General features: G+C 41.1%; 2 protein-coding genes across 2 annotated transcripts in view; one reads left to right on the forward strand and one right to left on the reverse strand.

The window, feature by feature from the left end:
- The first annotated feature begins 3772 nt into the window (after nucleotides 1-3772).
- prss35 (serine protease 35) lies at nucleotides 3773-10212 on the forward strand. Its single transcript, XM_085365096.1, has 2 exons — nucleotides 3773-3928; nucleotides 8819-10212. The coding sequence occupies exon 2, from the start codon at nucleotides 8838-8840 to the stop codon at nucleotides 10089-10091; it is 1254 nt and encodes a 417-aa protein (XP_085221222.1). The 5' UTR covers nucleotides 3773-3928; nucleotides 8819-8837; the 3' UTR covers nucleotides 10092-10212.
- Nucleotides 10213-14525: 4313 nt separating this feature from the next.
- The window catches only part of snap91a (synaptosome associated protein 91a), a 78971-nt gene continuing 71496 nt past the window's right edge, over nucleotides 14526-22000 (reverse strand). Inside the window, exons 21-29 of the mRNA XM_085365097.1 lie at nucleotides 21559-21630; nucleotides 19969-20193; nucleotides 17235-17432; nucleotides 17128-17146; nucleotides 16889-16979; nucleotides 16550-16645; nucleotides 16198-16317; nucleotides 15468-15556; nucleotides 14526-14553 (exon numbers count right to left, since the gene is read on the reverse strand). Of these exons, the coding sequence (XP_085221223.1) occupies nucleotides 15476-15556; nucleotides 16198-16317; nucleotides 16550-16645; nucleotides 16889-16979; nucleotides 17128-17146; nucleotides 17235-17432; nucleotides 19969-20193; nucleotides 21559-21630 (902 nt within the window). The 3' untranslated portion in view covers nucleotides 14526-14553; nucleotides 15468-15475. The remainder of the gene's footprint in view (nucleotides 14554-15467; nucleotides 15557-16197; nucleotides 16318-16549; nucleotides 16646-16888; nucleotides 16980-17127; nucleotides 17147-17234; nucleotides 17433-19968; nucleotides 20194-21558; nucleotides 21631-22000) is intronic.

Raw genomic sequence — 22000 nt, forward strand, 5'->3', positions numbered from 1 at the left:
GCTCAGACTGCTGCGTGACTTCACGTGGATGCACTGTCAGGCACTGAGCACTTAGTCTCCACTCACCTCTTTTCACTCCCACATGTTTATACACCATTGCAGCATGTCATTATATTTGTCCTTTCTCTCCTTTAGTCTGTGTTTTGACCTTTCTCCCTCTTCATTTTTTTCCTTTTCTTTTCTCTTCTTGTCTTTCCCCTCAACCCCCAACCAGCCTGAGCAGACGAGCCTCGTTCTTCCTGCTAAAAGGGAGTTTTGCCTTCCCACCATCACAAAGCGCTTGCTTATAGGGGGTTGTTTGATTCTTGGGATTTTTCTCCAGAATACAGTAGGGTGTTTACCTCACAATATAAAGCACCCTGAGGTGACTGTTTTTCTAATTTGCAGCTATATAAATAAACCTGAATTGAATCATCAGTCTGAGAGAAGCAGTTCATTACAAGTTTGTCCAGTTTGACGAAGTGGGGCCACTTACATGAACAAGCCTCATAAGGAAAAAAAAAGAAGCATTATAGTTTAACATTTGCACCTGTACTAACATCTGCCTCATGCAAGCAAGGATGGTTGTTTGAAATATGAGTTGAGCAAATATTTGTGCAGTGTGCACACTTTGCTATTGTAAGCCCACATTTACATCACATCTGATACCGAAAAGCATTTTGCCATAGCTGAACTTTACTTCCACAACACCCAGTGGAAACTGCTGCCAGCCACTTTTAGTTACTAAAGAGTCAACCACATTTCACCTTGACCATTCAACCAGACTCTGTGTGGACTGACACATAAATATTTGCCTGTGACTAATTTTAGAAACAGTTTGTGTTGAGATGCACTTTGGGGCAGGTCGGTGGGTGAGAGTGCAAAGTCACTTTTCTGACCATTCAACCTTTGAGCCTTCTGACAGCCTGTCACGTTTTAACTGTATGCTGTGTTGCGGATGATCAGTTTGGGGTTCAAAATTCCTGTGTTTCATGTATTTCACATTTATTAACTATACCTTGTCTTATCCTGGACAGGGTAGTGAGGGGCTGGAGCCTATCCAAGCTGACAATGGATAAAATCCTGAGCAGGGTGCCCGGCCAGAAATCAGACCATGATCAAACTCTAAACCCATTTAGAATCACTTAACGTGCACGTCTTTGGTATGTGAGACGATGCTGAGAAAACTGACACTCAGAGGCATCGGCTGCACAGCCATGCAGTCCCATTGCATCGGTCTTACTCTCTTTTTATAATACAAATTTTCAATTTGTAGGCTGATTAAAGCAGATTAAAGGATGCAAATGTGAACAAATAAAATTTTCCATCCATTCATTCATCCACCACTTGCCAAACCAGGGTCACCGGGAACACCCTTGATAAGGTTAAAATAGAGAGAGACACAGAATAACCATCAACATACAAGATTTATAGAAACTGACAGTATCCTTCATGAGCACAAGAATTCTCTGATTCATTTTTTTTTGTACTATTTTTTTCTCAAAATCCAAATTCTTCCTTTTTTCATGTCTCATTTTACTGCTCCTCCCAGCTAATTACCAAAATGATTTACATACTGTGGCTTCAGTGATCTGAGAGAGATGATGAGCGGTAACCCAACTTAACCGTTAAAAGAAAAGTTCCTCTTGAGTGATGTCACATGCACTATGTTTTTCCACTGTCTGTGCAGCCTTCTGCTTAACTTAATATGCTGGGCGTGAGCATGACTATGCAAAATCATTGTGGAACTGTAGGAGTCACTGGCCAGTGGATCAATCTCTTCTCGGTTCCAAAAAGAGAGACCACATCACTCCGGTCCTCTGCTCTCTCCACTGGCTCCCAGTTGCTTTTAGGATTGATTTTAAAATTTTACTGCTGGTTTTTAAGGTTCTTAACGGTACTGCACCTCCTTACCTGGCAGAGCTTCTTAGCATTTACCGCCCCAGGAGATCTTTGAGGTCAGCAGACCTGATGCTTTTAGATGTTCCCAGGTACAGACTAAAGACTAGGGGAGAGAGGGCTTTTGCTGTGGCTGCACCCAGACTGTGGAACAGTTTACCTCCTCACATCAGATTCTCCACAAGCCTTGGAACTTTTAAAACTGCTCTTAAAACTCACCTCTTCTCATTGGCTTTTAGCAAGGTTTAACTTATTGTTTTAATTTATTGTTTTATCAGTGAGGTGTTTTATGTACTTGTGTTTTATTGTATTTTTATATTTGTATTTTATTGTACAGCACTTTGGTCAGCCTCGGTTGTTTTTAAATGTGCTTTATAAATAAACTTGACTTGACTTCTCTCAAAATGTAGCTACGGAGTCTGAAAGAGAAGTGAGGACCACACCCAGATACCACGGGCATGGTTAATACAACTATTGCTGTGCATCCTGCTTGGAAAACATCAGGCTTTGTAGTTGTACACGCGTGTGTGATCACCACCACCAGAGACAAACACCCATCATGATCATTAACATTGTCAGGTGTTGTGGGCCACCCAAGTCTCCTCTGCTTCCAGTTTCAGGAGCAGGTGTAATTCTATAACCAGTAGAAGAAGACTGAAAGCTCCTGCTGTACATCAGAGTGAGTGACAGCGGAGCTTACTCAAAGATCACTCTCTGTCCCTAATGGCATGCTGCACTCCCTGCACTCCCTCCTGAGCCACATGCGTATCATCACTCTCCCCTCCAATCCGTCCTCTTTCTCTCTCTCCCTCTCATTACACACATATTTTTCTTGGCTCATTGAGACTTCAACCATATAGTCACAGTGGCGTTGAGACCTCCTCTCATTTTGTCCCGTTTGGTTTCCAGATTGTTTAATGCAAAGACTAAACAAGCAGAGTTATTTGAGTGGGTTGCTGCATAATGAAGGCAGCAGACGAGCCTGCCAAGTCAACCAGCAGAGCGAGGTCGTCAGCATCCATATTTACCAAAGTACCTCATGAATTACATGGAAGAAAAAGCATGGACGAAATATATAAGTAAAGTGTCAACCTTTATGGCTTTCTGCACACATATGTGTATCTTTTTGTGTACTTAAACGTAAATAAATGGAGTCACTGATAGATAATAAGAGTCCCATACCTGAGTTGGAACCTCAAATCTCAAAGATTAGATGCTTAGAGGACAGAATTAACTTAAATATAAGTAACAGATGGATCTTTTAAGGGGTAACAAATCTATCCAGCTCTGTTCAGTTTAATTTATATAGCGCTAAGTCACAACAACAGTGGCCTCACTAAATCAAAAGGTGTAGAATTCGATTTGAAGGGTCAAAAAGTATAAAACTATATCGGTAATCGGTGAATATGTTTGATATATTAAGGTGAAGAAGGAAAAAAACATGTTAATAGCAGCTGCTTATGATATTTTTGTGGCGTTTACACCTCACGCTGTAGAATAAGAGCGCTGCAGATGTGGAGACTCACACGCACCACAACAGAAACGCCCCACACTCTGTAGCGACCGCTTGAATTAATTCCTCCACAGTTCTACAGACTGAGGTGCGTTTCATTTTTATTTTTCCCCTCCTCCACCTCCTCCACGCAGACCGGGTTTGCTGGTGAATAGACCACTGACACTCCCGATTCAGCCTTTTAGTTAGATCGCAAGGTCTGGTCCCACCCATATGTGAACAGCTTTTGTCACAAGTGAAAAAAAAAGAAGTCCCTTTCACATTTTCCCCCCTTGCCTCCCTTCCTCCCTCCTCAGTCCTCCCTTCCTACCTCCTTCCCTCCCTCCCTCCTCAGCATCAAGTGCAGTGTGAGCGGAGCGACTTGTCTCTCAGCCTCTTTGAAGGAGCAATGAGGAGAAGGCAGCCATCGCCCTGCTGATAGCAGAAGGTCTGGGATGCAGTGAAGTCCCGTTTGTTTTCCAGTTCATTTGTGTAGGTCCTGGGAAAACAAACAATAACGTTGCGGATTTGGCAGATCCATCAATCGAATGCGAGCAGGTAGGAAGCGCTATTGTGCACACTTACCCATTATTATTGTGTCCCGATGGGGAACGCGGGGAATGACTGACTTTATTCAGTCTCTTTCTTTCTTTCTTTCTTTCTTTCTTTCTTTCTTTCTTTCTTTAAAACTTATTTACATTTTTAATAGATTTTCTTTTCGTTTTACTCCGACCTGTTGATGTTTTAAAAGTTGATTTAATTGGATTAGAGTGCAAACACAAACACACACACGGGCTTCAGTAATTTTGAGTATAATTACTATTGTTGTGCGATGTTATTCCCTTAGGGCACACTGAAATACTTTCAGTGCATTCTTAAATAGACACGTTGTCAATTTACTCTCCACGTACAGGTGATGCAGATGTGGAATTACTGAATATGTGCTAAATATGGGATTTAATTGTAGATTTATTTACATTTTAGTGTTGCCAATGAAAACACACGCCTCACATTTTTACTTTGATTTTTTTAATCAAAGTAAAAATGTCAGATTTTTGTCAGATTTCTGAATCTTTTATCTCTTTACCACCTGACTGACAGAAGTGGATCTAATATTAAGAAAAAAGGCTTCAGTGAATGCTAACGCTTACTGATTTCATTATACACCATTGTGCCACAGCGCCACCCCTTGGTGACGTTTATCTCCCGGGCGCCCCCGATACTTTCCTGTGACTTCTTCCATGGAGGGAGGAAGAGGGCACAGCCTGAAATGAGGGCCTTCTGCTAAGACCGAGAGCCACCATGGCAGCATATCAGTTTCCACTCTCTGTCGAATAATTGCAGGCTTTCTCCTAGATTGTGTGTTTGTGTCTGAGTCTGGCAGCAAGAGTGTGAAGTTAAACACAAAACTAAACGTCATTTTTGTCTTCTCATTTATTGAGAGAGTTTTACAGCTCTTGTGGGCTTGTAGTTTATTGCTGTCTGTTGTAGGGTGGCTAAATGATGGCCAATGGGTAAGTTTTATTAGAAGATTTATGGTAAGCTGAAGCCAAAAAGTCCCAACTACAGTTATACTTACTTGAAGGACAGTGTGCTTAATGACAAGTTTATCAGCTGGAGGGTTGACTCCTTGACCAGTGAGGTTCTCTGTCTCAGCTGAGTCTCCTGGGAACTGTACCAAACCAGGCAGCATGCCTTTTTCACAACACATCAGCATCTAATTGAAAGGCAGTGTGTCTTTGGAACCCCCCACCTCCCTTGCCCCATCTTAAAGGTTTGTGTTCCAGCTGGTCTGTCATACTCAGTTTCAACCCTGTATATTTTCACCCCTGACTTCTGTTTAAAATTAACTTTTGGATTTGCACTTTTGTGCCAAATCATTCTCTCTCCTTGCATACGTGTGACTTCATCGCCACAGCCACGCTGACGAAACTGCTCTGCAGTGAAGTGACGGTCTGCTGAATCTATTAAAACGCACACAAATTGTAATTTTCTTTTTAGGTTTATCAGGGCTGTTGGCAACGTCACAGTCGTACAGTAGAAGCACGAGCCAGCAGGCTGTGTGCAGACTGCACAGTCTCAGTGTTTGATGTCATTCGTGTGCATGCAAAGAGTCGAGTGCAGCTAAGGAAACCAGATACTGTCATTACAGAAAGAGAAGGTTAACCATTGTGGCGAACCTCCAAGCCAATGTCTCAGCCCATTCGGAGGATCAGGGTTCATCTTATCCTTTTCTCTCCCCGCAGCCTCCAGCAAGATTGAGAGGATATAAATCTTTCAACCACACAGCTAATGTAACAGCTCCAGAGACATGTCTGAGGAGCACAAGACTACTTTAAACTGAGTGCCATTGCTTCTAATAAAAATAAAACTGCACCAATTTGCAACCATTTTTGGCAAGCATTTAAATACATAAGTGTGATGTGCTGTCACACTGCTGTACAGCCAACTGTAGTGCTGCAGAACTGCAAGTCTGTTGGACATCTCTAATGTTTTGGGCTATATTGCCTCCCTGTGGCTGTATTGGGACTGTGCATATTGTGATCCAGGGGTCTTAACATTGGACCTTTTCATTCCAGGGAAATCAGAGTGTTCCTATATTCTGAACATACTTAATTATTAGTGTCTGGGGGAAAAAATCCCTGGCAAACAGTACAAAAAGTGTTGAGACATTTCACTTCAAAACCACAAACATGAACCTTGGGGTGACCAAAGTTATTGTGGTTCATAATTTGGGGAACCACCAACTTTAAATTGTTATGCTAATTCATGTTGTGGATGTTTAGATATTACAATTAATAAATGGGAAATTTTGACAGTTTGTAGTCCTACATGAAAAGCCAAGGCATTGCCAGTGTCATTATGGTTAAGCATCTGGGAACCATGGATCTCTGCACTAATATTTATGGGAAACCATCCAATAGGTTTCAGCCTTCTTAAGTTGAAGCTCAGGACGACTAGCAGGGAATCGCTAGTCAGTGGAATATGTCCTCCATGCACTACAATGGCATGTAAAAAAATTGCATGGCAAATGATCTCGTGATATTGAGGTGTTTTAGTCTGAACCAACCAAAATTCATTCTGTCCAATAGTTCTCAGAGGAACAACCTGTTGGCTACAGCTAGAGGATTATTATGATTTGTCATATCAGGATGACTAATGGTCTCTTTTTTTTTTTTTTTAGCGTGTCCATGTCGTGAATGTTTATATACACTCAACAAAAATATAAACGCAACACCTTTGTTACTGCTCCCATTCCCCATGGGATGGACGTAGAGACCTAAAATTCATTCCAGATACACAATATAACCATCCCTCCCAAACAGTGGTCACAAATCAGTCCAAATGTGTGGTAGTGGGCACATCTGCCATATTGAGATAATCCATCCCACCTCACAGGTGTGCCACATCAGGATGCTGATCTGACATCATGAGTAGTGCACAGGTGTACCTCAGACTGCCCACAACAAAAGGCCACCCTGGAATGTGCAGTTTTGTCTCACAGCAAAATGCCACAGATGCCACAAGCAATGAGGGAGCGTGCAATTGGCATGCTGACAGCAGGAATGTCAACCAGATCTGTCGCCCGTGCATTGAATGTTCATTTCTCAACCATAAGCCGTCTCCACAGGCGTTTCAGAGAATATGGCAGCACATCCAACCGGCCTCACAACCGCAGACCTCGTGTAACCACACCAGCCCAGGACCTCCACATCCAGCAGGTTCACCTCCAAGATCGTCTGAGACCAGCCACCCAGACAGCTGCTGGAACAATTGGTTTGCACAACCAAACAATTTCTGCACAAACTGTCAGAAACCGTCTCAGGGACGCTCAACTGCATGCCCGTCGTCCTCATTGGGGTCTTGACCTGACTCCAGCTCGTCGCCGTAACAGACTTGTGTGGGCAAATGCTCACATTCGATGGCGTCTGGCACGTTGGAGAGGTGTGCGCTTCACGGATGAATCATGGTTCACATTGTTCAGGGCAGATGGCAGCTGAGAATGTCCCAGTTCTTGCATGGCCAGCATACTCACCGGACATGTCACCCATTGAGCATGTTCGGGATGTGCTTGACCGGCGTATACGACAGCGTGTACCAGTTCCCACGAATATCCAACAACCTCGCACAGCCATTGAAGTGGAGTGGACCAACATTCCACAGGCCACAATTGACAATCTGATAGACTCCATGCGACGATGTGTTGCACTGCATGAGGCAAATGGTGGTCACACCAGATACTGACCGGTTCTGGGTCCCCAGACCCCCAATAGCGCAAGAAACTGCACATTCCAGGGTGGCCTTTTGTTGTGGGCAGTCTGAGGTACACCTGTGCACTACTCATGATGTCAGATCAGCATCCTGATGTGGCACACCTGTGAGGTGGGATGGATTATCTCAATATGGCAGATGTGCCCACTACCACACATTTGGACTGATTTGTGACCACTGTTTGGGAGGGATGGTTATATTGTGTATCTGGAATGAATTTTAGGTCTCTACGTCCATCCCATGGGGAATGGGAGCAGTAACAAAGGTGTTGCGTTTATATTTTTGTTGAGTGTATTTCAGGAAAAGGGGGAAATGTTGACAAATTTGTGGTCCCACATGAAAAACTTGTCATTGCAAGAATCTTTATGGTTCACCCTCTGGGGAACACAGATGACTAAAGATTACACCAACCTTAACCTCCTAAGACCCGAACTCTTACATGGCATGCATTTTTTAATTTCCCTTTGATATTTGGGCTGATTGGGACCTGATGAATATAAAAACAAAGAATTACCAGATTTTTTTTGGTCTAATTTTTGTTTCTGAGAAAAATGAGAGCCACATATGAGGATATTCATTTGAAATTTCGATAGAACAGTTGCAATATAATGTCCTCGTAAGTGGATATCAGGCCCTTGTTGAGCAAGATTTAGTATTTTGGTCTAAATGACCCAAAATGTAATGTCCACATATGTGGACGCCAGGTCCTAGGAGGCTAAGTGTCACCCTCACGATGGTGTGAGTGTCTGCTAGAGAAAAACTAAGAGAGTCACCATAGTCAGCAGTGTACATCCTGTTGGGACCACGAATATGTGCAGAGAGTTTTATGGCAATTGTTCTTTTGGTGTTTTGATGTTAGCAAAGGATTAAATGGGCAAGATTTATGGGAATCCATCCAACAGTTCACGCTTGTGGTAATGCTAGCAGGTGACAAAGGAAAAGGCAGGATGTCATCAAAGTCAGTAGGATATATCCTCTATGCCATAAATATATTTATGCCATAAATATATGGCAAATGATGTACTGATGTTGAGCTATTTTAGCATAGAGTTTTAAGAGTGGAGTGAGCAACCATCAATGCTACAATTAGTATCATGTGTGGCTAAAGAAAGTATAATAATAATAATAATAATAATAATAATAATAATAATTCCCTCATATGTTCTTATTTTTCAGAGCCAGGCCCAACTTAACAATGGGCCACATACCCTTCTGTGTCCTGGTCCCAGTGACAGTGCTGGCTGTGGTGGCTGTAGCTGCTGTAGATGATGAGTACACCTGGCCGCAGTGGAAAGTTCCTCTGGTGAGGAAAAGACGTACTGTGCCTCTCAGCAGCCCAAGCTTCTCAGCTCATCCACAGCCAGAGCTAAGTGGGACTTGTGGGATCGAGTGCCAGCGTCGCCTTCCTTCACCTTCCCTGGAAGACTTGGAGCAGTTCTTGTCTTACGAGACAGTCTACGAAAATGGCACACGCACGTTTACTTCCATTTCTGTGCAGGGTCTCAATGAGATGACTGCATGGTCCAGAAATGCCTCGTCTAGCTCTCGCCACAAACGAGAGGTGTATGGCACAGATACCCGCTTCACCATCGCTGATAAGCAGTTCTCTACCAAATATCCGTTTTCCAGCTCTGTGAAGGTGTCCACAGGCTGTTCTGGGGTTCTGGTATCCCCTAAACATGTGCTGACTGCTGCCCACTGCATCCATGATGGAAAGGATTATCTAGATGGAGTGCAGAAACTACGTGTCGGGATTCTGAAGGAGAAATCCAGGCGAGGGAAAGGAGGCAGAGAGAGAGGAGGACGACGAAAAGGTAGAAGAAGAAAGGGAGACACAGCTCAAGAAGACGGACAGGAAAAGGATGAGAATGGCGGTAAAGGGAGGGGAAAAGGGAAAAGTAGGAAGAACCGGAATAGGCGAAGCGTGGAATCTGAGAAACCATCATTTAGGTGGACAAGAGTCAAAAAGACCCAGGTTCCTAAGGGTTGGTTCAAAGGCGTGTCGGGTGGACTGGCTGCGGATTACGACTATGCTGTTCTGGAGCTGAAGAAATCCTCAAAAGTCAAGCACATGGATCTGGGTGTGATCTCCTCAGTCAAGAAGCTTCCTGCTGGGAGGATCCACTTCTCCGGCTTCGATGATGACCGACCTGGTAACTTGGTGTACCGGTTCTGCTCCGTGTCTGAGGAATCCAGTGATTTGTTGTACCAATACTGCGATGCCAAACCTGGCTCCAGTGGCTCTGGGGTCTACATCCGCCTCAAAGAACCAGGCAAGAAGAAGTGGAAGAGAAAGATCATTGGAGTCTTCTCCGGTCACCAGTGGGTGGATGTTAATGGGGACGGGACGCAGCAGGATTACAACGTGGCAGTGAGGATAACACCCCTGAAATATGCTCAGATCTGCAACTGGGTCCATGGGGACTCAAGCGCGTGCCAGGTAGCCTAAAAAACACACGATCCCCCCAACCTCTACACACTCCTCGTTTTTAATCATCAATCAGGGGCCCAACAACTGCCTTCCTGTGACCTCCTGTGCCTCCCAGTGGCTCCTGCTACACTGGTCCACACACACACACACACACACACACACACACACACACACACACACACACACACACACACACACAGCCATTCAGACTCTGTGTTGACAAGAGAAACTCGTCAGCGCATCAGAACTGTGGCTCTTCAGCTTTTCTAATTTATTTGCTAAAAAGAAAAAAAAACAACTGAGAAAAATCATATATATTATATGTATTTTTCAGATCATTCTGATCTGCTGTTTCTAATTTGACCTTTTTTTTTTTAAAGATATGACCTCTTTGGAAGGTTGAAAAGTGTGTATATTATATTATCCCTGGTACATTTATTCCCTGTATGAAAAGACTGCACTACAAGTCTTCTCCACTAGTGCGCATCAAGTTTGACAAAAGACCCAGGAAAAATTATTGTAACTCTTGTTTTGCAATTGAACTATATGGAGATATGGAAATAACTTTTTTATAAACATTTTTAATTGAACATGTTCCACTGTGTGTATCTATCTTGTTTTTTTGTTTTGTTTTTTCAAACTACCTTTTGAAGACAAATCGTCTGTCTAAATAGAGAAAGGGTCCTTATAGAAAATAGTTTTTTTTTCTCTGTGAGTCTTGCAATCTTTTTCTCTGTTCTTGCAACACAGTGAAATGTGGTTTCATTATTGTGAACATAACTGTGTTGGTGCTTATCCAGAAGATGTGGTGCTAATTTATGAAAAAGTAGAAGGCTTTTAAAAGATGTTTTGTTAGCCACATACTGTAACTATATATTTAATGTGAGGCTACAGATTTGGGTTGCATTAAGATGGATCCGAACAATCCAACAATTTACTTGAGCTGCATATATTTTTCCAAATCTAAAGGATATTGGATTTGCTATAATGCTATAATATTGTTGTGTAATGGAAGGTTTTAAATGTGGATTTCTTGGGGGGGGATTTTTTTTTTTTAGATTTTCATGTTTCTTATATTCAAGAAGTTCATGAGTATCCTTTTGAAGACCAAATACCTGACATTAAAGATGCAGATTGAAAACTACCAAACATTAAATCAAGTTTACTACCTGTGTGTATATGTGTGTTTTCAATTACGTACATTCAACCACAGCGATCTATAAAATATCTAAACCATTAAACAACACCGCCGGCTTTGAAACCCGCAGCTAGTGATGACATATTTAACCAAGTATAATGTAAAATCAAACTTTAAAAGTGCTTTCATCTTTTAAATTAAGAAAACCGATCAGTTGCACACAGTTTATTGGATGTTTAATCCATAAAATTTAAATTAAATTACGAAAAACTTCTCCAGAGTAGCTTCATATCAACTGTGAAGTATAGCTTTGGAAATGTGATAGTTTGATGCGACCGTGCAGCTTGATATCATTGATTAAGCTCTGAATTCTGCTTCATATGAACCTTTAAACAGGATTACAACCTTAAGCACTTTAGCAAATCTACTGAGACAATAAAAAAGAAGAAACAGAGTGTTATTGGATCAAGATTATAAGCCCAGATGTGAATCACTCTAGTGAGATTTAAAAACTGGCAGCACATGCAAAAAAGTTATTTTTTTCATGGAAGAACAGGGATGAAGAAAATTCTCTCAGATGTATGGGGTTGCACTGGCTTCTCCAGTCAAAGGTAAACTTAGTTTATCCACAGACTAATGTGGAGAACCTTACAGATTAATAGGTTTTTATTGCGTAAATGATTGAAAAAGCTGAAATTTTTTAAACTGAAAATGACACATTTCACATTGGATCTGTTTTCTTGTTTAAAAAACTTGCAGAAAAGTATTCAATTAAATTTGGACACTGTGGAGTTTAGGTTCTGAATGAGTAAAGGAAAAAAATTTTTTTTTATCAACATATGGCTTAGAGAAATAAAGTTAAATTAAAAAAAGACAAAACAATTGAGCAAAAAACAAAAACAAAAAACAGCACAAAAAATGACTTGCTGATATCACTCCATTTCATTCAAATATGGTCACTTCTGGCTAAGACATAAGACAAAAATGCCAGCAAACAAAATACTAACACTGAAGCATTCATGCTCAGAATGAAATCATAATAGTCAGTACAGACTACACATGCTTCGTTCTACACCCAGACTGTACAACCCCACATCTAGATTGGAATAACTGGGAAGAGACACCGGCCTAGGATGTGTGTTTCTTGATTATTTTGTGATCATTTCAAATTTTGACATACACATGTTTTTCAACTCTACTCTTTTAGACCTCTTTTGGAGGACAGAGCCACAGCAAAAGACAGTTATAAGAAAAAAACCTATAATGTAGCGTTTTCATGTGGTGAAACTGAAATAAAAGCAGTCATTTTGGAGCCAGACAGTTCAATCCATCATTGAATTTATTGCATCTCAAAGGGCTTACATGCACATGGGGAGGGCCATTGTAAATAAAATAAATTTACAACTAAACAAAAATACAATTTTCATAATTTAGTCATGAAAAATGTTAATAATCTCCCATTATTTTCTCTGAATCACATCTGATTCACACAACCAATCCACTAAGAGGACAACACACAGAGTAAGCTTGATAACTGTCTGTAGTTTACAGCACAGGAGAGGGGGACCGGTGTTAAACAATGTCCAAACATATGCATATGTCAACACTGAAAACATACACATTTCAATGTAAGTAAGCAGGAACAGAAGTGCTTTGGGTAACACGTTCAGAAGGTTCGACAGTGACCTCCTGTGGGTTTCTCTACACACTGTTCCTCATGTGGCCACATACAGAATTACATACAGTTCCACTAAAAATTGGCCGATCGTCAGTACTGATCATATGAAGAACTCAAACGCAGTGTTCAGACAGCAGCAGGATCGGATTTTTTTCTTCACATTATAACTTGGCCACGTTTGCTCAGTGGGTGCATACTGCTAGATAACACTGAAGTTAAAGGTACCATGTGGAGTTTTCCACTGCTAACAGGAGTAAGGTTTTGATGAGGAGGTGTAAACACTGTACATTTCAAAGGTTTTTCTTTACATGAAGTAAATGCTTCGTATTCATAACCATAATCAACGGATCGGGGATACTTAAACAGCTTTCTTTGGTGTGAAATACTGAATGCAAGCAGAATATCGTATGCAAACTCCATAACGTACCTTTAATCCGCACCCAAGTCAGTGATGGGATTTTCTAGTTGTTGCTAGGTTACCATGTTGATTAACTGCTGTTCTTAGAAATGACTCAATATAAATTTCAATCCTTAAATCAACTGGATGTCAGATTGATTAATTTGGGCTGGCTGAACACAGGGTTTGGTATGGCATTGCTATTGAGAAAGTCTGAAAGAAAGAACAGGCACCAGACATTCCCCGTGTGAGAAGTGTCAAAAGCAGACTTACGTAGACAGTTAGACAGGAATAGTCTGAATTTACCTCCGTGCTGAAGAAGTACATTTTAAGATATGTCCTGTAATAGCAATACCAGCAAATATCAGTAGCAGTATGGAGGATTATTCTAAAACAAAGAGAACATATACAAATGAATAACATAAAACAAAAACACAAAAGAAGAAATGTAGAAAAATAAGCCACCAGTTAAAAACAAGAAAAACAAGAGAAACAAACAAAAGGATCACTTGCTGGTCTTGTATGACTCAGAAGCCCATAGAAGAGGTTTCTAAATACACAGTATATTAATCATGTAGCGGTAGTCATATTTGCTTCCAAATAGTGTTGAAAGATGATGGTAAATAGAAGGATACTCACACCACTTCTTACAACTTCATGTCTGACTCACATTTATATTTCTCTTCAACACACGTACAGAATAGAGACGAAATCCTCGCCCGGAGAAATCTATGTACATCAAAGAGGACCTTTCTGTAAACAACACACAGCATGTTTCTCAGAAAAATCTCCCGGGGCTTTGTTTGTTTTTCCCACTCTCATCCAATCAGAGTGGGACAAAAGGAGAGCCCCTCCCCCTTTACAAGGAGGTACAGACAAAGAAAGGGGTGGAGACAAATAAGGGGAGGAGCTCAGGACACCAAAGCACATCCATCATTCGACTTAGTACTAGAAATGAATCCGAACACGTACGCCTTCGCTTTCTCACGCTTAATTTTCTTTTTTAAGTGATTTTGTTTAGACAAAAGTTTGGTACATCGACATAAGCACACGCTTTTATTTTTTTCTCGTATATTTATATGTAATCCGCTATGGTTCACTTTCACAGTTTGTGCTACAACATCACACAGGAGAAGGGCTGGGCTGGAGTAGGGTGGAGAAAAGAGGCTCTTAATAAGGTTGAATAGCTGAACATCGCTGGTGTTCTGAGATGTTGACAGACACCAGGTAAAAAGGTGAGGGGGCTCTCATCCAAAGAGGGAAGCAGCTGGAAGACAGGAAATAGAGAGCATTTTTAATATAAAAGTCATTTTGTTCTGGAGGCAAATGAAAAGGTCTGTACTGGAAGCTGACTGTGATTTTTGTTTTGCAAAGCGATGATCTGAAACCAGCTGATTTTCATGTTTCTTATATTCAAGAAGTTCATGAGTATCCTTTTGAAGACCAAATACCTGACATTAAAGATGCAGATTGAAAACTACCAAACATTAAAATCAAGTTTACTACCTGTGTGTATATGTGTGTTTTCAATTACGTACATTCAACCACAGCAATCTATAAAATATCTAAACCATTAAACAACACCGCCGGCTTTGAAACCCGCAGCTAGTGATGACATATTTAACCAAGTATAATGTAAAATCAAACTTTAGAAGTGCTTTCATCATTTAAATTAAGAAAACTGATCAGTTGCACACAGTTTATTAGATGTTTAATCCATAAAATTAAAATTCAATTAGGAAAAACTTCTCCAGAGTAGCCTCATATCAACTGTGAAGCATAGCTATGGAAATGTAATAGTTTGATGCGGTTTTGTTGCTTTGTGGACCGTGCAGCTTGATATCATTGATTAAGCTCTGAATTCTGCATCATATGAACCTTTAAACAGGATTACAACCTTAATCACACTAGTATTAATCCTAGCTGAAGACGCTCAATTCCACCTGGGTTTTATTTAATCCAAAGCTCATTCTTAGTCATTTTATTTTTGTGGATATAAAAGCACAGAAATAAAATATTTATTTAACTTCAGCTAAAAGCAGAAAAAAACCTGAAGATGCTGTATATGGCTTTATTGTTTGTTGATGACTTTTTTAAGCTCTGAACTCAGATTTGCAGTGGCACTGCCAAGTCACATGATTCCAACAAACGTACAACAAGAATTCTTTCATGAGCTCCCACCTGGAGCGTTATAAGAAGTCCTTGAGGTCAAGTTCTGCCAATGGGTCCTTGGGCTTCTTGGGGCTCTGGCTCGCAGGTCCTGGAGAAAGCTGGAGAAACAGGACACACAGATCTTCTTAAATTGACCACAAATATTTTAGATAAGAAGATATAACTAATTAAATTCAAAATTAAGTAACATTTTTTTAGATTGACTCCCAACATGTACTGTAGCTCATTTATGTTGTTTTACATTGTTTTTATGTGCTTTTTAATGCGTTTTTGTAGCACATTCACAGAGAAGTTTACTGGAGCTTATATACTGTACTTTATGTTGTAGTTTTGCTGTTTGCTAGGACGAAGTCCCACAGCTTTGTAATGGACAAAAAATTGTTTTCTTATTATGATTCTTAATAATATAAGCAATGCTTGTAAGGAATATCTCTATAGATCTATATGAAAACCAGAACTATTAAATTGATACATAAAAGCCAGTATAAATATACATATATATGCACAGATCACGGCACAATTAATTTACTGTCAGACAACCCAATCGATGTGTTTTTAAAAGTTTAGCCCCTGCTAACCAGCTACCTTTAGCCCTTCTCACCTAATGTTTCCATATTAGCAGACTGGTCAAGTTGCTGTTATAGCAGCTCTTTATTTCATTTAGCTATCCTGAGTTTCCCACTTAAACAAGCATGCGAAAATACAGCCTAATTTTGAGGGAAAGACTGTGATGTGTTACCGGTGCTCCTGGTGCAGCGGCTCCAGGTGCAACTCCGGCCACCCCAGTGAAGGGAGGTCTCATCATGGACTGTCCCATCATGGGCTGCATCACAGGAGCTCCAGGCCCTGCTGCAGGAGGCTGGTAAGACAAGGGAAGGACATCAGTCTTGGAGCGATACAATTCCCCAATTCCCAAAAAATGCAATAAGATAGAAAAGCAGGTCAAAGGGGTGTAGTTTTTGGATGTCTGTTTTCAAAAATATGCATTCAGTCAGTTAAACAAAGTTAAGCATAAGGAAAAAAACATTTCTTAGTTTAGAAGCTCTCTACAATCCTCAGAAAAGATTAATTATAAATTAAATTAAGCTTACCATGCCAAAGCCAGGTTGTGCACTCATTGGTGGCACCATGGCTGCACCAGGGGGAGCTGCTCCTGGCACCCCAGGAGCTCCAGGGGTGGCACCGGTCTAAAGAGAACAAACAGGTGAACAGGTCACAATAACACATCTTGGTTCAGGAAGTGTCTGCACAGTGGCTGCCTAAGTGACCTGATTTTACTGTCCAGATTAAATGAAAGTACAGATTAAAAGAAATGTAGTTACTGATAAACCCGTGGCAGTACAAACGCACACTTCTAAACTTAGTTTTCAAAAAGGCTGCTTTTCATATAAAGCGTATTCTGATCCTGATGGAATGAATACTGTTCTTACCATGGGGGCTCCCGGTGTAGCCCAGCTTGTGGGGGCTACCTGTGGCATCCAGTTTGCGCCTCCTGTTAGCTTCTTCTCACTCTGTGAGTCCCTAAAGGAGTTTAAATGTAGGATACAAGTCAAGATATATGCAATTAATGTCACTTCAATCTCTGTCTTTTTGGGCCAAATGAGCAAAAAGAAAGAAAGGGTTTGCAAATCTAATGATTAACTAATTTTTATAGAATTCACACACTTACTTTTTCTTTACTCCAAGGTCTGAACAGGAAAAAGGAGGAAGAATGAGTTACCTTTCTATGTAAGAAGACAAATAATAGAACTCCATACAGGGAAAGCTACAGTTTACCTCCAACCAGGTTGGCCAGCGATGTGTCCAGATCTCCTACAATGGTTTTGGTAGCAGGAGGGGTGGCGGATGGAGCGGCTGCAATACCCCCCATTGCAACAGGAGTTCCCATGCTTCCTGCAGTGCTTCCAGTAGTGCTGCCCCCAGTGCTCTGGGGCGTTACACTAGGCATCAGCAAGTCACCTAATCCATCAAACACTTGATGGTGGGAAGGTGGGATAAAACAACATAGATTACAAACCTGTCAATCCCTACGTTAACGAACACAGAGCAGACAGTATGATGAGTGGGACAATCTGGCTGTGACAGCATAAGTATTCAGTTGTGTATCACATGCACAATGTCTGGTAATACATTTGAGGGCAAAACTGCACCAATTGAACTCACTTGGTCAGCTGCTCAACCAGTTAAGATTGTCACATCTCAGAACTTAAAAACCAGCAACATCTGGAGGACATGTTCTAAACCAGGTGTCATCAAGGCCAGCTGGTTTAATTCCAACTAACAATTACAGAAGTACTGTATTGTTACAAGTTGGCTGTTTGTTGTGGTATATATGCATGTACAAACGATCAATTTTAATTTTATTAACAGCTTCACAGTGTATAAGCAGGCAAGCAGAAGTAACAGCTTTGGCAAAAATTGGATATAACATTTGCTCCAGAAATGCCAGTCCTCTTCAGCTGATTGTTCGGCTACAAATTCTTTGTAATATCTCATATAGACCATGCTCTGAAATTTTGTGAAAGTACAAGTCGATGAGACAGAGAAGTTCACTTCTGTCTGAGGTGAGTTGCTGAGGATATCCTGAACTTTCCTGTTTTTAAGCACTGGTGTTAGCCTTTGTTATCTGCTGTTAGCCAGTGTTAGCAGCTGTTAGCTGCTATTAGCCAGTGTTAGTGAAACTTTCTTTGAAGTGTATCTAACATTGCTGGACTCAGACATTTAGTAAATAAACTCTCATGCAATGTGACAGGGTCATCCATCTGTTTATCAGAGAGAGAAACAGTTGATACTTTGACCTAACATTAGCTGGTACAATGTTAGCTTAACCATCTGCAGTTGCTGTTTAGCTGGCTTGTTCTCAGCTGTCCAGAGACGGGAAAGCCACATTCCTAATCTGCTGTTTTTGCATGTTTTAGAGGCTTGTCTCTTGAGTTTTCACTTCTTTGGTAAAGGAGACCCCTTCTCTTGTTTACCCTTTGACATTCTTTGGATCATGGGTAGTCGACAACGGCAAGAGACATCCAAAACTGGGATTCAAAATCTCATAGAGGTAGGTTAGCAAGGTAAATACTGAACCGTGTAGCAGAGTGGACCAAAAACACATCTACTCAGTAAACGCCATTACCGGAAGTCCCCCAGGAGACCCCTTCTCTGATGAAAAAACCCCCCCATGTGTACTATCCTTCATATCTCAAGTGTGAAGGTTCAGAAAATTTGCCTCTGTAACACACGAACACCTATGAGTTCTCATCTCTATGGCCAGTCTTGCCACATACATAACATCCTTCGACAAACCACCATCTGCTGCAGTGTATTTTTAATGTATTAATTCTAAGTTTATGAGAATGCATCAAGTTGTTGGAAAATGTAGTTGCAAACAAATCAATATATATTTATGAGTACATTTTTTAAATTAAATAAAATAAAAAAAATGACGGACTGTACCTTTAAGCTGGTATATCCTACCCAAAGAAGCTGCCCATCTGCAAGTCACTTTGCAATCTGCCTCCACCTAGCTCCTCTTTTCCACTTTCTACTGATCTCCCTGCCTCTAGCTTTCCCTGTATGTGTGTGAAAGGGTGGGGAAGTCCTAAAACAGAGCCATACAGCAAAATATAAAAATCTTACAGGTGGAACCATTAATCTTCTTTAGTCTGTAGTGGATCTGAATGAACTGTAACTGCAGGAAGTAGACCATAACCTTTAGTCTTTGACTAATGCTTGCAGTAGGTTTAATCATACGATGCCAATCTATTAGGTTTCATCAGAGTAATGCTTTAAAAAAAAGGAAGGTTTGAAAGATGTCGCTGAAGCCTTGATGGCATGTGGTTACTCCAAGAGGCTAAAATCCAAAAGACTGAAGGGAAACGTAGATGCATTAAGGGTAAGCACCAATCGTGTCTCATGCAGGAGACAACATGCAACTTGGGAACAGCTTTGGTAAAGAAAACAGTAAGGGAGAGTTGTCCAAAGGGCATGCTGTTATCCACCGCAGGGTTTAACTCACCAGTTACAGATTAGAAGAAGCAAGCAATGACCCAGCAGAGTGGAAGGAGGGTGATGAGGGAACAAGATGTGTAAAGCAGAGGAGAAACACAGAAAGAAAGCAAGAAAATAGAAAGAAGGGAGAGTGGAGGGGTGAGTGGGGAGGTGAAGAAAGCACAGCATTTGTGAAAGTTAAAGAAGTAAAATAGAGGAGACTAAGAGAGAAAGACCAGTGCAAAAGAAGCAGCGGTGTTGAGGAATAAAGCAGTCAGCAGGAACAAGAGTTTTACGTCAGACTGTGACCCCAGCACGTCAGCGTCTCATTCATGCAGAAATCAAGCTGTCAGCAGGTAACAATAACTAGGTCAGCTGTTAAGAGCGCTCGGCTTTAATAAAGCAAACCGAGATTAATGCACATCAAGCAAGACCTGTGCAAATATCAACAAAATATTTCATAAAATTCTCTTAACTCACAAGACAATGACATCAATCACTAAAATGAAGCAACATAACAACCACTTACTTGAAGCATCAAAGCCACCAGAGGGTGCTGATGTAGTGGATGGAGGTTCTACTGCTGCTGCTGGAGCTGGAACTATTGGTACTACTGCCACTACAGCAGGTACTGGTGGAGCTGGCGAAGGAAGCGCGCCCAAGGCATCAAAACCCGTCTCTAGGAGGTCATTCTGCACCAGAGCTGGAGCCAGGGCTGGAGCGGCAGCAGGGGTGAGGGTGGGGGACATTAATCCTGAAGGATATAAACAACAGGACTGTAGAATCATACCGAGTACTGCATCAGCACAGTGAAATAAACAGGAACAGATCATCCCTCCGAAAGGAAAACAGATAAAATATTCATGTTCCAACATATCTTTAGAATTCATAGTATCATAATGTCCCAACAGAGCACTTTGCTGTCAGACTGAAGGCTGACTTGTCATTCACAGTCTCCAAATGTATAATGAGAGACGAAGCCTTCAACTATCAGATTCCTCTCCTGTGGAACAAGCTATTAGTTTATGGTTCAGAAGGCAGATACCAATCTACTTTAAAGATCAGACTTCCAACTTCCCTGTTTCATAAAACTTGGAGTTGACGCTGAATCAGGAAACCCTGAACCATCCCTTAGTTTTGCTGCTGGCCTCAGGCTGCTAGTGGGCTTTCCATGAACGGTCTCCTGTTTACACTAATCCCAACATCTGGTTGCAGGAGATGATTTCCCCTCCCTGAGCCTGGTTCTGGTGGAGGGCTCTTCCTGTTAAAAAAGGAAGCTTTCCTCCCTGCTATAGCCAAGTGCTTGGTCATAGGGATAGATCTCTCACTATTATGGTAGATCTTTACCTTCTGATGTAAAGTGTCTTGAGAAGATTGAACTGATGCTGATAATGATTTAAATAAATACCTTTTTTCTTCCACAGTTACCTGACAAAATTTATTTCTAGATGTTTCAGTTATAAAGGCATTCAGCAGTATTTAACAGCTGAAAGAAGAGAAAAAACTGTGTAATGTTGAAGCGTTGGGGTTGATGAGTTATAACAGTGTATGCTGCCAATATACTCTGCATTAGTCTTATTATGACAGTTCTGAAAGCAAGACTTTCACTTAAATTGACTATTTCTGTAATGCACTGAAACATTTACTGGGCCAGATCTGCACAGTTTTCTTTTTACAGTGACATACACAGAGCCAAATAAATGCTTGCCAAGTGTCTGGGTATCATCATCTACTTCTAAAGGTTTTGTAGTTTCAATGTAGCTAATGCACAACTGCACCTCCCAGTAGGTTCATCAACTATTCAATAAAGATCTAAATGAGATGGGCAAGACATAGCCATGATGTCATTGGGAGGTCGTGGAGGAAAGACATATTCCAAATGAGTCCTAAGTCACTCTGGAACAGCTGTGCAATTAATTCAACTAGAGCTGCCAAGTCATTACTTTATTGACGACATCTTAATCAGCGTAAGACTCTCCAATCAACCATTTGCCAAAATGAAAAGTTTTTAAAAGACTTTTCAGCACAACTTACTTAAAGTTTTCTGTCCATTCAGTCTTTTGATTCGCATGAAACACTGTGATGGAACTCCAAAGAGTGACAACTAGAAGAGACTCACCTCCCAGCAGGTCGTCTTCAAGTCCTACAGGAGCAGAACTCTGTGTTTCCTCCACAGGGCCCCCGAAAGAGTCTACGGGAGCATCCAGTTATCCACAAGGCAGCATGGAGGGCAGAAAAGGGTGAGAGGTCAGCCCTGGTACACAAAATGAGACACAATGAAGGGGTGGGTAGGACACAAAATTATCTTTATAAAAGAAAAAGAAAAAGTGTGAACAAAAAAGGTTAAATTAAATCAGATTTTAAGGCAATCCATCCAAGAATTGTTTTAACAGAAAATACAAGGAAAACATCTGTGTTGGTTCAAGGACACATCTAAAACCTGCAGGACACCGGCACTTGAGGCCTGGAGTTCCCCACCCCTGACATAGAGAAATAATTGCTCTAGGATACACCCCCCCCCTCCCCAATTAAAAAACCCAAAACAAAACAAACCCACAAAA

The sequence above is a fragment of the Diplotaxodon limnothrissa genome, linkage group LG11 (assembly GCF_057381915.1).
Source record: "Diplotaxodon limnothrissa isolate DT_005_m linkage group LG11, D_limnothrissa_male_GT1.1, whole genome shotgun sequence".
In the NCBI taxonomy this organism is placed as follows: Eukaryota; Metazoa; Chordata; class Actinopteri; order Cichliformes; family Cichlidae; genus Diplotaxodon; species Diplotaxodon limnothrissa.